At 43.9% G+C, this 16,342-nt stretch overlaps 1 protein-coding gene across 1 annotated transcript in view; it reads right to left on the bottom strand.

Annotated features, from left to right (window-relative positions):
- Positions 1–6,032: 6,032 nt before the first annotated feature.
- The window catches only part of TMC2 (transmembrane channel like 2), an 81,887-nt gene continuing 71,577 nt past the window's right edge, over positions 6,033–16,342 (bottom strand). The window contains exons 17-20 of the mRNA XM_024743185.1: positions 15,313–15,438; positions 11,906–11,984; positions 10,968–11,079; positions 6,033–6,277 (exon numbers count right to left, since the gene is read on the bottom strand). Of these exons, the coding sequence (XP_024598953.1) occupies positions 6,063–6,277; positions 10,968–11,079; positions 11,906–11,984; positions 15,313–15,438 (532 nt within the window). The 3' untranslated portion in view covers positions 6,033–6,062. The remainder of the gene's footprint in view (positions 6,278–10,967; positions 11,080–11,905; positions 11,985–15,312; positions 15,439–16,342) is intronic.

Raw genomic sequence — 16,342 nt, forward strand, 5'->3', positions numbered from 1 at the left:
TGTAAAGAAAAAAAAAAAAAAAAAAAAAAAAAAGCCATGTGGGTCTTTCTTTTCTCTGTGTTCACCCATTGGGAAGGATAATACACTATAGCATCTCTTCCTCTTTTATTGTGCCCAGCCTTTGGCTCACTGTGTCATTTTGGTATAAATTAACACAGAGTTTTTACTCTGGGCAACACTAATGGGGATCTATGGAAATGAATGTGCTATTAAGTTCCAGGGACCAGGGAGAGTTTCAGGAAAGGACATTGCATGAAACAACCACAGGGTGGCGGCACTTCACACTCACTTCGTGAATTTTTCACATAAAATTTCAAAGGCTTCTAGCAATTCCTAGGCCAAAGAAACCCTGCAACATTCTTTGGTAATGAGTTACACATATATGCAACATTTCCTCACAAAGACTCAGAAGAATGGGAAGCCTTCTAGGACGATCATTTAGGAGTACAGGGTAAAAGTTTTGATCAGTCATTGCTGCTTGTGTTCATAACCTGAGCCTGAGGATGTTTGATCTTATAATAATATGTGATAATATCTGTTATTTATGGAGCGCTTAGCCTAATGCTTGGCACTTAGTCTTACATGTGTCTGCTTGTTGAATCTTCACAACAGAGTTTGGAAGTTGGGTTTATATGGTTAATTCTCCAGACACAGTCAGTGATAGAGAGATCTGTATGATCTACATACCTCATCTGCCTGACTGTGATGCTGGGCCTTTCTTTACATTTTCCAAACTCATACTGCATTGAAGAATAAATTATGTGGCACAATACTACAGACAACTGTCTTTAATACAAATCTTCAGCACTCAAAACCAATCCCAATTTACAGAATTGGATGGCACGCACACATCTGGTGATTTTGCCCTTGAAGATTGAATTTCAGTTTTTGTTCCCTAGGAACCAAAAAGGATAAAGTCCATATGCACCGGTCCTTAGGTTTTAAAGGTATCCCTTGGAAACAGCACATGAGATATAAAAATATCCATCTGATGATCTTTGTCTGCTGTCTGGAGGGTTTAGTCCATTTGCATTTATTTTGATTCCTGATATATTCTGATTTATTTATATTTATATGCTTTGTATTTTTTGTGCTGTTTTTGTTTCTTTGCTCCTCCCTCCCCCCCTTTTTCTTGGAGGCACTAGTAACCTAAGATCACTTTATATTTTTTTAGTAGCTAATGTTCTTTACTATTTTTCTTTTTTTTTTTTTTTGCGGTACGCGGGCCTCTCACTGTTGTGGCCTCTCCCGTTGCAGAGCACAGGCTCCGGACGCGCAGGCTCAGCGGCCATGGCTCACGGGTCCAGCCGCTCCGCGGCATGTGGGATCTTCCCGGACCAGGGCACGAACCCGCGTCCCCTGCATCGGCAGGCGGACTCTCAACTACTGCGCCACCAGGGAAGCCCTATTTTTCTTTTTTTTTAATTAAAATTTTTTTGAAGTGTAGTTGATTTACAATTTTGTGTTAGTTTCAGGTGTACAGTAAAGTGATTCAGTTATGTATATACATGTATCTATTCTTTTTCAAATTCTTTTCCCATTTAGGTTGCTACATAATATTGAGCAGAGTTCCTTGTGCTATACAGTAGGTCTTGTTGGTTATCCATTTTAAATATAGCACTGTGTACATGTCAATCCCAAACTTAACTATCCCTCCCACCCACCTGGTAACCATAAGTTTGTTCTCTAAGTCTGTGAGTCTGTTTCTGTTTTGTAAATAAATATCTAGGAAGATATTGAATACAGTTCCCTGTGCTATACAATAGATCCTTGTTGTTTATCTATTTTATATATAGTAATGTGTATCTGTTAATTGCAAACTCTTAATTCATCCCCCCACTTCCCCTTCGGTAACCATAAGTTTGTTTTCTATGTCTGTGAATCTATTTTTGTTTTGTAAATAAGTTGATTTGTATCATTTTTTTAAGATTTCACACATATGTGATATCATATGATACTTGTCTTTCTCTGTCTGTCTTAGTGTGATAAACTCTAGGTCCATCCATGTTGCTGCAAATGGCATTATTTCATTCTTTTTTATGGTTGAGTAATATTCCATTGTGTGTGTGTGTGTGTGTGTGTGTATATATTCCATGTCTTCTTTATCCATTTATCTGTTGATGGACACTTAGGTTGCTTCCATGTCTTGGCGACTGAAAATTGTACTGCTATGAACATTGGGGTGCATGTACCTTTTAGAATTAGAGTTTTTGTCTTTTCCAAATATATGCCCAGGAGTGGGATTACTGGATCATATGGTAACTCTATTTTCAGTTTTCTTAAGGAAACTCCATACTATTCTCCATAGTGGCTGCACCAATTTACATTCCCACAAATAGTTTAGGAGGGTTCCCTTTTCTCCATACCCTCTCCAGCACTTATTATTTTTAGACTTTTTGATGATGGCCATTCTGACAGGTGTGAGGTGATACCTCATAATTTTGATTTGCATTTCTCTAGTAATTAGTGAAGTTTAGCATCTTTTCATGTGCCTGTTGGTCATCTGTATGTCTTCTTTGGAGAAATGTCCATTTAGACATTTTTTTGATTGGCTGTTTTTTTGATATTGAGCTGTATGAACCGTTTGTGTATTTTGGAAATTAATCCCTTGTTGGCTGCATTGTTTGCAAATATTTTCTCCCATTCCATAGGTTGTTTTTTCATTTTGTTTATGGCTTCCTCTGCTGTGCAAAAGCTTTTAAGTTTAATTTGGTCCCATTTGTTTATTTCTGCTTTTGTTTACATTACTCTAGGAGATGAATCCAAAAAAACTATTGCTGTGATTTATGTCGAAGAGTGTTCTGCCTATGTTTTCTCTAGGAGTTTTGTAGTATCTGGTCTTATATTTAGGTCTTTAATCCGTTTTGAGTTTATTTTTGTGTATGGTGTTAGGAAGTGTTCTACTTTCATTCTTTCACATGTAGCTGTCCAGTTTTCCCAGCACCACTTATTGAAGAGACTGTCTTCTCTCCATTGTATATTCTTGTCATCTTTATCATAGATTAATTGACCATAAGAGCGTGAGTTTATTTCTGGGCTTTCTATCCTGTTCCATTGATCTATGTGTCTGTTTTTGTGCCAGTACCGTACTATTTTGATTATTGTAGCTTTGTAGTATAGTCTGAATTCAGGGAGCATGATTTTTCCAGTTCTGTTCTTCTTTCTCAAGATTGTTTTGGCTATTCAGGGTCTTTTGTTTTTTCCATACAAATTAAAAAATGTTTTCTTCTAGTTCTGTGAAAAATGCCACTGGTTGTTTGATAGGGACTGCACTGAATGTGTAGACTGCCTTGGGTAGTATGGTCTTTTTAACAATACTGATTCTTCCAATCCAAGAACACTGTATATCTTTCCATTTGTTTGCATGGTCTTTAATTTCTTTCATCAGCATCTTATAGTTTTCAGAGTACAGGTATTTTGCCTCTTTAGGTAGGTTTATTCCTAAGTATTTTATTCTTTTTGATGTGATGGTAAATAACCTAAGATCACTTTAAATTAAATTTTCCATTTGAGTTTTTTTTTTTTTTTGAACATGCAGCTGGTATGGGGATTTTGATTCTCTGTGTGAGGGCTGCCTTGTGGATATAAATTCTCAAAGGAGACTTTTTGTCCAGCACTTTCTGCTGAGGTCAAGAGAGACAAATGTCCCTTTTGTTTGGCAGGCTTATTCCTTATTGTCTGTTATACAGCATGTGGAACTTTGGTGCCCCAGCTTTGGGTAGGGCTCTACAAAGCATATCTGAATTGAGGATCACCAGTGTAGTGGATGCTGTTGGTACCCTGCCCAGGTACCTACTGGTTGGTTCATCACTCCCAGTTTCTGTGAGTCACGGGGTGATCAGGTGTCCCCCTTGATCTTCAGCAAAAGTGTATTCCTACTTATGTGGTTCTGTGTATAATGGAGCTCTTTATAGACATTGAGCATGTATATTATTAGAAATGAAAGGATCAGCCTGTAGAAATAGTGTCTGACAGAAAAATTCAGTGTCTCTTTCATTTCCCTCCAGTAAGACAAATGCACAGACAAACTAAGGTAATATCAGTAAGATACCAGTTATATTCCTACGGATGAATTATTAAATAGACTTTCTAGTTCAAATCATTCTTAGGTGAGCTGAGGAAAGAAAGAAAGAGAGGAAAGAAGGAAGGAAGGGAAGGAAAGAGGGAAGGAGGGAAGAGTGGTCTTCATGCTTGATGACCCCTGGATAGGCTGAGTAGCGAAGCTTTAAGATGGAATTAGCTGGAAGATCAAACCTGAGAATGCAGAGATGAAAGCACAATTTAGACAGTTTTCTAACAACATGTCCCAGCTGTAAAGCCACACCACATGGACATCCCTCCTCTCTTACCCTTGCCTTCTTTCTCTACCCAACTCCCTAGCTCACCTAGTTTCCTGTTGCACTTGACAGTAGCAGGAGCCATCATTAATGAATCCTCTGATGGATGTCTTTCAAAAAAGCTTTAGCGTTTTCTTGATAGAGATCTGGTAACTATTCGAATTAGGAGATCTCCTGTTAAAATATGTCCAAAAATTCTTCGAGAGATGAAGCCAAATTTCCTTCTCTTTGAGTGTAAGCTAGACTTAGTGACTCCATTCTAATGAATAGAAACTGGTGGAATTGATAGTGTAACTTCTTAGAACAGGTTATAAGAGGGCTTGTGGCTTCTGCTTTGCTTTCTCTCGGATCACTGGCTCTGGGGGGAAATCAGCTGCTGTGTTGTGAGGACACCCAAGCAGCCCTATGAAGAGGTCCACGTGGGGAGTAATCAAGTCTGTGGATAGCCAGCAAAGAACTGAAGGCTCCTGCCAGCATCTATGAGTGAGCCATTTGCAAACATATCTTCTAGCCCTGTCAAATCTTCTGATGACCATAGCCCTGCCTCAGATCTTGACTGCAATATGCAGAACCAGAACTGCCCAGTGAAGCCAATCCCAAGTTCTTGACTCACAGAAACTGTGTGAGATAATAAATGTTTATTGTTTTAAGCTGTTAAGTTTTGGGAATAATTTGTTATGCAGCAACAGATAACAAATACATTCCTTCACATAAAGTTGTGTGTCATCAGAACAGGATAATTTGTCTGTGTTTGTGGTGGGTATGTAGGGATACTGGTTAACCTTGGAAGCCTGAGGGTAACCACTGGAAGTCCTGGGTTGTTACTGGCACCCTGCTGATACTTGCCCTTGCTGGCAAGGCCTCTTCAGCGGTCTGGCCTCCAGGGCTGATGCCCCCATGAGACTTCTGCACAGAACCAGTACGTGACACATAGCGTTGCCAGAGACAAGGCTCTGCACTGCATCCTTTGCAAAACTCCCCCCAAAACCATCTTCCGTGTCCCTTTACAATAAACAATCAAATTCCTTTTAGAATTTCGTGCATGAGAAAGATTTTTATGCCCTGAGAAATATTTTGTTTCCTTCAGTTAGATAAGGAGAACCACACTGCTCTCTCTCCTTGCCTTGCTGCCAGGGAGACTCCAGTGCATTTTTGGTGCTTGATGGCATCAGCTCCCCTCCGGCTAGTTTCTGGGGAATCACCATCTTCCCACTCACCAAGACTGGACTTCAGTTCATTTACTTTTATTTTCATCGGCTTCTTCAACCTTTTGTTTACACTGACTCACCTCCTTTGGATAGAGGTGGTGATCAGGAATGTGGGTCCCTCTGCAACCTCCTCCCAGTTGATGGGGCTGCCAGAAACCTGTCCCAACATGGGCTCCTTGCAAAAAGTCTATGATGGTGGTCATGGTCCTGCCCCCTCTTCCCAAGTCTGGAGCCGAGGGAAACCGCTGTGAGTGCAAGGTCTAGAGCTGCCTGAGCCAAGATACAGGGAAGGGCAGTTAGTGAGGGGAAGGCTCAGCTCTTCTAAAAGGTGGATAAAGCGATTGTCCTCCTGTTTTGGTAGCAAACAAGGGCTTGAGACTGAGTAATCAAGGTTCCCACGTTCACTGAGAAGAGGGAGAATGTGCATGTGTGTGAGAAGAGAGAGGAAGAGAGAACGATTTGTGGGGTTGAGATGAGCCGGTGGGGGTCCAAGGATCAGCCCCAGGACCCTGCTCCGTTAGTCCCAGCTGTCAGTGGGGAGGTCTCTGAGCACTCCTTCCAGAGGCTGACCTCCAAGGACAAGCCTGAGGCTGGGCTTGGCCAGAGTCTGGTCTGACGCCAGGGGCTGCTGGGAGGCAGGCGACACAGTCCTGCCAGCAGAACTGGAGGCCCTAGAGCCCTGCGCCTTCTGGTCCAGGGTCTGGCTTGGGCTAGCAGGGTGATGTGCGGTCCCTGCAAAATGAACAAGACAAGAATGAGGATGTGGGAGGTTTCCCTACAGTTTTCTGGTGTGGAACTGGAGCTCTCTGGAGCTGCCCTGTGCTGTCATTAGCTTTCAGTCCTTTTTAGTGATGTGAGAATGGTCGGATCACCCTCAGGCATCTAGGTGCACCTTGGCCTAGTCTTGGCACAAACAGCTGTGTAGGAGGAGCTGGCTGGAGAACTAGATTTTGAATGCTGGCCTTAGGCTAGACTCTGTGAGCCTGGTTTTCTTGAGAATAAAATTGGAGCAATAATAACAGCCTCACAGGTGGCTACCAGGGTCAAATATGATAATAGGGTTGTGGAAACTGTTCGGATCAACCCCAGAATGGTGCTCCTGCTAATCAGATCCATTTCCAGCTCTTTCTCTTACTTGTTTCCCTCCTTCAACTCTGAGTTGGGGGCAATTACTGGCTTGTTCTTCACCAAATCCAGTTCCAGGGACATAGAGATAGACTAAGCTTACATCGTGGATGGTATGGCCTGTGGCTGAAGCCCAGGCTTTGATGGGCACCATGTCCATGTGTGACCTCCAGGCTCCTCCCCGTCCCCGCTTGCTGCAGGTAGAATCACAGGATGGACAGAGCCAGGGTTCCCCACATCACTGTAACGGAGCAGGACCCTATGGGGCCTTCCTGGGACAGGCTTTCCCCCATATCCTCTGCTTTAGCTGTTCTCTGAAGTACCTACGTAACAGTAGTTGATGCACATTTCCTGAGTTGTTTCATAGATGTGAAAACACCCCACCAAATGGAAGAAGTTAACTACTTGATGACCATGAGCACATAGCCCCAGGCCTCCTGGAGCCTAAGGACTGATAACATTAACCCCTGTGACACCACCCTGTTCCCTCACCATCAGCCAATCAGAAAACTGCATGAGCTGATCACACACCTTATGATCCCCTTCCCTCACCTAGCTTTTAAAAATGCTTTGCCGAAACCCTCTGGGGAGCTTGGGACTTTTAGGGCATGAGCCACCTGTCTCCTTGCATGACACTGCAATAAAACTTTCTCTGCTCCAAACTCCGAAGTTTCAGTTTGTTTGGCCTCACTGTGCGTTGGGCATGTTGCAGCAAAAATAGAAATAAGACTTAAATAGAAATGAGACTTTTCTTTTCTGATAAACAAGGAAAATAAGGAAACAATGAACAGGCTGGGGAAACAGAATAAACAGGCCTGAAAGAGTTAAGCAATCTTGGTTACTCTTTAGCGGTTACTACTAACAAACACTTGTAGCTAGACTTGTCCTTCACAAAGCTAAACAAAGCTAATTACTCTCTGACTCCATAGGAATTGTTCTCTGCACCTGGCATTCTTCTCCCCCTACACTCCCCTGTAGCATTCTACATTTCAAAAAGAATGTCTTGATAACTTCAGGGACACCAGATCTGGTTGCTGAGCCGCCTGAGGCCAGCTTTGGCTGTAAATTTGCAGAAGAAAAGAAAAACATGCAAGACCTTCATTACTTTGAGCCTGACCACCTACCTCTGGGATATAAACCTCTATTCCCTAGGGAGGGGAGCACAGTTCTTGAGGCCCTAGCCCACTGTGTTCCCTCTTTGCCTGGCAAAGAATAAAGGTACTCTTTCTCGTTCCTCCAGAACTCTGTCTTCATATTTCCTTTTGGCATCAGTGCACAGAGAGCCAATATTTTGGCATCAGGCACACAAACTTACGTTAATATTACCACTTGGGAAGAAATTGGTCATCAAGTGGAAACACCCAATTTGGACATTATGGAGTGAGAAATAAAGTTTTATTGTGTTTGAGCCATTAGCTGTTTTTGGCCTGTTTGTTACATCAGTGTCATTCTAGTGCTAACTTCAAGAAAGAGAAGCTAAATGAGGGCAGCAACAGAGGCTACTGGAGTTTTCCAGGGAAAGATTAACCATCTTCCTCAGCTCTCCCCCACACCCTAGTCCCACTGATGTGTTCACATAACCCTTTCATATACTGTAATATTGACTTAATCAGCATAAAATGGAAAGAAAGAGCTTTAGATCTGTAATAAAAAATTCAAATTTGGAGAGGGGCAAACTTTAGATCAGCAGCAGTAGAGAAAGGAGGGGAAGGGAGTGGGTAAGGTGGACAGGAACAGTGGGACTGTAGGTGAGGTAGGAGATAGATGGGGCCACCCCCCAAGGGTAAGCAGCTGGAGTTCATTCCACATGGACAGAAGAAACTCCAAAATATCAATAGCAGGACGATCAAGAGAGGAGGCTGGGTCCTGCCCAGATGAGAGATAAAAGACCACATATTTCTCATTCTTCAAGTCAAGGAGACCTTCCTGACTAGAAAGCTACTTGGAGGTCAAAAGGGGAGTGATGTCAAGGCCACCCATAGGCCTCTTTGCTGGAATCCATCTTGGCTGAGAGATGCTCACACACACAGGGGAGGACCCTGAGATATACCAAATACAGACTCAGAACCAGGCAAATCAAAATGATAGGCCAAAGGAAACCCAGAAGAAATGCCCCATATAAGTGATTTAAATTACCACAAGGGCGTGACTCTCTCTCTCAGCCCACCCGTGTGTCTATCCACAAGTACTGTACTTTTTCCTCCTAATAAACACTTTGTTTCACTACTTTCCTTCTTTGTGGGAACTCTTTTCTGCAAAGCTGAAGGGTCAGGGCCTTATCACTGACCATTCGTCTAGTGGCTAGGATTCTGCACTCTCACTGCTGCAACCCTACCTTAATCTGTGGCCGGGAACCAAAACCTTGCTTAAAGCCACTGCAGGCCGAGGCCACCCAAGATCATGGGCACATGAATGGACCACTGTCAAATGTAACATTCTTGCCTTCTCATGTTAAATGTTTTATAAACCTATTTTTTCCTTCCATCGGTGTCCAAATAGTTTCATTCCATTTTTCTGTCTTGTTTTTGTTGGTGATATGACAACATAGTATCACATTTACTCCATTTCCTGCCCTGTGTGAAAAAATTAAGTGAATTCAAACACCTTCTATAGGGACTTCCTTGGTGGTCCTGTGGGTAAGACTCCACTCTCCAAATGCAGGGGGCCAGTGTTCAACCTGTGGTCTGGGAACTAGATCCTGCATGCATGCTGCAATTAAGAGTTCACATGCCGCAACTAAGAGTCCGCATGTCGCAACAAAGAGTCCACGTCGCGACTAAGAGTCCGCATGCTGCAACTAAGCCCTCATGCTGCAACTAAAGATCCTGCATGCCACAATGAAGACCCAGCGCAGCCAAAATAAATAAATAATAAAAAAAACAAACAAAAAAGCCCCTCCAAAACACTTTCTTCTGCTCCACAATAAGTGCCAGCCGTTCGCTCTTCTGCATTCCATCTCTCAATGAGGCTTCCAAGCTATTGGTGGACTGCAGCTGATCTTGCTGACAAGAATGTCTGTAGTTTTGAAATGCCTTCCATATATTTTGGAGACTTACCAGGAATAGGTTCTACATTGACATAGACCTCTTGTCCTCTTTTTGTAACATCCACTTGTTTATGGCTTATTTTAATACTTATTGCTATTCCAATATCAACAAGTGTTTGCTAGGGACACACACAGGTACCCTTTCTTGCTCCGGATCTGCTTCTACAGTCACTCTCTGCACTATTGGAGCTCGAGAACTGAGGATTTTCATCTTCAGGGAAATACTGCTATGTGCTTAAATTCTTCTTGGTTCTGTTTCCTAGAGATGCCTATATGTTACAAAGGCATCAAATAAATGATAAGTAATTTCTGCACTAAAAATTCTAACTCCTAAACTCCCAGCCATTTCTTGTGCATCTCATTCAATTTCCACATCGAAGGTCAAAATTACCGCATATTGACACTTTAATTTTGACACAGGGACAATCCTTGGAAAATGAGATCAGCTCAGAGATGGTCTCTTTCAATTTGACCTTTCCTCACCCCCAAGGTAGAGATGGTCTGTGATTATTCACCTCTGAAGCTCTGTGACACCTTTTTTGGAATGTGTGTGGCTTTTTCTCACCCTGTTATCCTAGCTATTCTAGTGCTGCTCTTTTCCCTAAGAGAATACAAACTGGTTCTGGTGGGAGTAGCAGCTGCTAGATGCAAATCTCCCAATTTCTCCTCCTAAAGAAAATGCTTAAAACAACACACAAAACAAATACCTCCTCCATCCCTGGCAGCTGTGATCCATGTCAGCCAACCTCAGAGCATCTTAAAGGATCTGGATGGGACACAAACCCAATGCTCCTACATTGGGTTAAATAGCCAGATATTAAGAGGATATGACACGGGAAATGACAGACTCGGGAATGAGAGTGAAGAAGACAAAGTCATTTCAGAAACGAAGATGAAATGACTAAGAACCACCACCATAGAAAATGTGAGAGACTCAGGGGCTAGAAATGAGGGAAACAACCCTGATATTTCCCCATTTTACAGACATTCCTCCTCCTCCTACCAGCTCACGTTCATTGGTTCTCTGTGCCAGGAAGTCTGTGTAGCACTTCACATGCATAATCCCACCTCATTTGTACCACCCCTCGAGGTTGCCTGTGATTCACTCTTGTTTTATTTTGCCCAACTTCATACAGCTAATAATTGCCAGAAATCTGATTTCAATCCTAGATGTATCTGATTTCACAGCATTTGCTCTTTACATTTTCCCACGTGGCGTTGTAAAAGTAATCATCGTGAAATAGAATTTACCTTCTTTGGTGAGCTGGGTGGCATTTTTGGAGTTGCGTTTAGCTGTGTCCTCTGAATCTCTGGCTGTGGCTCTGCCTTTGAAAGATTTGTGGCTCTTTTCAACTTCACGTAGCTGCAGGGAAAAAAATGAAAGGTTGATCCTGGTCAGGGAAATGAGTGTTTGAGTTTTGGAGCCCAGGATGGTGAGATCTAGAGGGCAGCCACCTTAAATAGCCGGTTCTTGTCCTCACCGCTGGTTGGAGAGGGCACCTGGGACTCAGGTTTGCATGGCATTTGAAGGAACATCTGGCCGGGGAGAACAGAACCTCTGCCAATCCTGTATTTCAATGGTTTTCTATACCTGGGCAGGAGGACAGTGAGAGCAACAGAAGGAAGTGTGGGTGGGGAACTGGCAGTGAGGCTGATGAGATTAGTTCCAGAAGAGGGGGTGAGGAAGCAAGGAAGGCAGGGCTTAGGGAGGGTGAAGAAGGTGGGGTTGGGGGCTGGGAGAGCAGAAGAGGCAGTCAGCGTGTCAGCAGATGTTGAGAGAGGCTGCCCCAGTGTGGAGGGGACTTAAGAGACTCCTTAGGTCATGGGGCACAAGCACTATGGTGTTCTGACAATGCTGCTTTCTTTAGTATTTCTAGTTTTAGTTTTAATAGGTAGGAATTACTGTGGGTACTGGTTTCATTGTGTATGAACGTTGGTTTAATCTATTGAGTTTCTCCTGTTCTTTAGCAACCGCTCAAAATTTAAGTCATTACTGTTATGTATTCCCAAATACCCTCAGAATATAAATGCATGTCATTGAGTCTCTCAAGGCTGCTTCCTACCATGCAGATAATTTGGGGTTTGGTTTAGAGGAAAGCCATTTAAAGAATACAACTGGGCTCAAAGAGCAAATTAGCAAAAACCAAAAACATAACATCTTTTTGAATGAAAATGCCCGACAGACTCACCGCTTGGATTTTCTTTCTCAGCTGGGCATTAGCTCGGGAAAGGCTTTTGGAAACTGAGTTCAGGTAGTAAATGGCCAGGCTGCAAGAGAAAAGCATGCTCCGGGGGTACTGTGATCTTGGAAAATGGCAAGAGCTGGACACATTTCCTGAAGAATCACAACAGGCTTCCTGGAATAGGTGACCAGGATTTGCCTCTGGGCAGGGTGGAGGGAGGTCTTACCATCATCTTAAGTTCTCCACTTAACATTATTGACAAGGTCTTGGACATCCCTGTTCTCTCTCTATTTTATTGAACACATTTCTAGTTCTCAGAGTGTTTAATAAAGGTTAACTAAAGGAATCAGTCCTCTTCTGGGGAACCTGAAGAGGCAGGGGAGAGGCAGGGTTTCTTGTCTGCAGAAACAGCTGCATGTGTTTCCTGGATACCTGCCCTGTGTCAGGCTCTGTGCCATGTGCATCCCACTGCACGTCTCACTGGTTTTGATGAAACCCTGTGAAGAAGAAAGGATGACTCCCGTCTTTACAGGTCAGCATCTTGGAATGCAGAGAGTTTAAGTCAGTTGCCCAAGGCCGCCCTATCTATTTGCACTTGTCGGAGACCATATTTGATGCCAAAGCCTTCAAGTGCAGAGAGGGGAGAGAGAGGTGCTAAGTGACCTGCTCCAAGCTTGCCTAGAAACACAACTGCACAGACCCCAAAGGCCCTCTACACAGGGTGCACTGATGGGAATGTCTGTCCTGGGCTTGTGGTTTTCAGAGTCCAGCCCCCACTGGCTGACTGGGTGGCTGGGTGTCCTTTGAGGCTATAGCCTGGGCTTCCTTTTCACAGGATCTAGGATTTGGGGCTTGTCCTGGATGTACCACCTGAGAAGGAGGGGCCACAAAAGCCCGGGATGCCTCCTGGACTGGGTGCTCCAACAGCCTGTCCTTGTCTGTCACTTTTCTTGGGTCTTCTGATCCTTGCCCTCAGGGTGGATCCTGAGGTGGAGCCACCTCAGCAGAATCCTTGAGCTCTCTTACAGGCAGAAGGGAGGAACCACGCAGCCTTTGGTAGAGTATGGGTCAGAGGCTGTCCCGTGAGCTTCCTGAAGCAAAGACTCAGGGGACCGTGGGCGACAAGAGGCCAGAAGGAGGACAGGCAAGGGACCACCATCTGTTGGGAAGGCGCCCACGAGGCCTTGCCCTCTCTCCTAACTCATAGCCCATTTGTTAGGGAGGAACCAGAGATCAGAGAAGATAAAATGCTCCTGGGTGGCTGTGTTCCTCCTGAGGCTGTTTCCAAGCTTAGCATTTCCCTGTGCCGCCCCGTAAGGTCAGGTTTGGTGTCTGGGTTCCAGAATTTCCTCAGGTGGTTGTCACTACCATGTCAGCCCTCCTTCATGCCGGGACTAGAAGCAGAGGATGTCTGAAGTCAAGGATGTAAGGAAACACACCTATTTTGGAGAGCAATTCAGCACTATCTTCAAAGATTGAAGAAACGCATACCTATGACCCAGCAATACCACTTCTAGAAGTCTATCTTAGAGAAAACTGTAATATGCGCGCAAGGAGACATATAAGGAGATAGCCAAAAAGTGGAAACAACCTATCTCTATGCAGAGAAATGGTGGTTTAATCACACAACTGATAAAAGAAATTTTCACATATTGAGGTATGGGGAAGTCATTCTGGTTTATACATGAGCTAACTTGAATTTTATGCTAACTAAAGCAGCCTGCTTGTGACCTATCAAGCATACATTGTACATCTGCTTTTTTTTTTTTTTTGGTGACCTCGCGACTTGCGGGATCTCAGTTCCCTGACCAGGGATTGAACCCGAGACACGGCAGTAAAAGCCCAGAATCCTAACCACTAGGCCACCAGGGACCTCCTATATCTATTTTAATTATGAAAGAAAAGGGCACATTGACCAGAAGTAAAGAATGTCCATGTGAAAAATAAAGATTAAATGTCTCCTTTCCTAGGATTCCAATGCTGGTCCTCCTTTGATAATAAGATTTGCTTCCCAGATGCCAAGGCCATGCTGACTCGCTGTGTATGTGCTGATCTGTTTTTTTTTTTTTTGAAACCTTGAAAGAATGTATCCCTGATTTGTTTAATGTTCTTTGTTCTGTCGAGATATAAAATTGTGCTGAAAACCATGCTTCTCTGGAGCAACTTCTCAGAGTTATCTAAGAAGCTGTCTTCTGGGCGATAGTCCTCAGTTTGGCTCAAATAAAACTCTTTTCTATTCCTATTACAGATTGTTTATTGATTATTTTTGCGACACAATGGAATACAGCAGAGCCATGAAAATGTGTGCTCATGTATCCACATGAAAAAGTCCCCCAAACATAGCGTGAGTGAGGAAAGCTGTGTAGTCTGAACGAGTCATGAAAAATTTTTGAACTCAGAAAGCAATAGTACATACACGTGATTAAATGGTCCAGATTGGAAATGATGAAAACTAATCCAAATAGTGGTCTCCTTTGGAGAGGGAGGGAGAGAGAAAGACTGGGTGGGGCTTGAAGTGTAACATTTCTTTCTTTTAAAAAGAGACTGGTCTGAAGCAAATATTGCTAAATGTTAACATCTGTTTAATCTTGTGATCTTGTACATGCTTGTCTGTATGTTTCTGTACGTTAGGAATATTTCACAATTTCCTGCCCTGCTCCTTCCTTGAGCGTTCATTGTTTGCCTCCTACGCCCCAGGCATGGGGCTGGTGTTGGGGATACAGATATCGCCAAACCCACCCACATCTTCAGTCTGTGAGAGGGATGGTGACAAATGCACCGAACACTCTAGTGCACGGGGTGCTCTGTAGAGAAGTCCTGCGGACCCAGCCAGGGACAGGCTGCATCAGGCCTCAGCTTTCTTGGGGAAGGGGTCTTTGATATTTCCAGTGGATGTTTTGGAGGGTGCTGCAGACAATGTCAGTACTCACCTTATGCTTTGGGCCCTATCTTCAGTGTGCTTACTGAAAGACTTACAGCTGCCAGTGTAGCCCCGCCCCACACTCGGAAACCATTCTGTCCATGAAGGCAGCTGGCCCAAACTGCCGGGCAATTAACCAACGCCTCTTCCCTTCCACATCTCCCAGCAACACTCAACCAGTGATGGATGGGAGCTGGTCTACAGATGCCCCGGATCCCTCACCCTTGAGCGGGATAACTCAGAGGCACACTTTCCCAGAACTCCCAGCAGGATTAAAGTCACCCCAGTAGTAAGAATGCACCTTCCTGTCCCTTCTCTGTCTTACTTCCCTACACACACTGCTCTCTCCAATTGCAATTTAGATTGCGTTTAAGTCTTTGTCTGAGGATCTGCTTCTGGGAAATCCAGATTGAGGGGGCAAGAAAGAAGGACCTGCCAAGGAAGTCTCGGGGAGTTTTCCACGAGGCAGAGCCATAGCCCCTGGCTAACTTACAACATCAGCAGGATGGCTGGAATGATCAGGCCTGGATTGGCGAGGAAAGCAAAAATCTTGCCCAGGAAGGTTGGGAAATCGTTTTCGACCGTCTCTTGGATGACGTCATACATTCTGTTTTTCCCACTGGAAAGAGGAGAGAATACATTATAGCGTGCTGTGAAGTTCATATGGCATAAACAATTGTGTCCATACCCTGGAGGGTCCAGGCCGCCACTCACGACTACTCTCCTGGAAGAACAGAGCTCTTCTCCACAGGGACTGCAGTGGAAAAAGCCCCCACGTGGGGCTGCTCTGTAGGCGAGGGCTTAGAACTGCCTTAGCACCCTGGCTCCCAGCTTCAAGTCCTCGGGGCCTCACAACCTCTCAAACTACCTCGGTCTCCTGTGGCTGGTACCTTCCTCGGCAAGATGAAAATGGGTTTTCTCCTATACTCTCATGGGAGAAAATGGCCTGTGATGTAGCTATGAGACCAACATGGAGCTTCCTCTGGGTCCCTGGGCCTGGAGGCAGCTCTCCAGATACTGATGTGATGGACAGCCTCATGGTGACTCAAAAATACCTACAATTAGTCTTCAGATGAGAATTCCAGTATTGCCTAGGGCAGGCTCTTGGACAGTTTACAACAGTAATTTTGATTTTCTTCAAATACCTAAGAACCATTATGCAGACTGCCTTCCACAAATACCTGCCCAGAGATTACTGTCTGCTCCTGGCTTTTGGTTGGTAGCTTTGGTGCCAAGAACTAGAATTTATGGTTTGAAATTCCTGGTTTAAATCCTCTCTCCTCCATTTATTAGCTGTGGGACACCATGGACAACTTACTCACTTTCTGCCTGTATTCATACCCTCACTCTCCCCACTAGAGCTGTACTTTTCAATGTGGTTATTAAAATTAAATTAAATTAAATTAAAAATTCAGTTTCTTAGTCACACATTTCAAGGAGTCATGTGACTAATAGCTACTATATTTGAGGAGCAGATGTGGATTTTTTTCCCCTCATATAGAAAGTTCTATTGGTTAGTGCTG

Source organism: Neophocaena asiaeorientalis, unplaced genomic scaffold, assembly GCF_003031525.2.
Source record: "Neophocaena asiaeorientalis asiaeorientalis breed wild unplaced genomic scaffold, Neophocaena_asiaeorientalis_V1.1 scaffold82, whole genome shotgun sequence".
Lineage (NCBI taxonomy): Eukaryota > Metazoa > Chordata > Mammalia > Artiodactyla > Phocoenidae > Neophocaena > Neophocaena asiaeorientalis.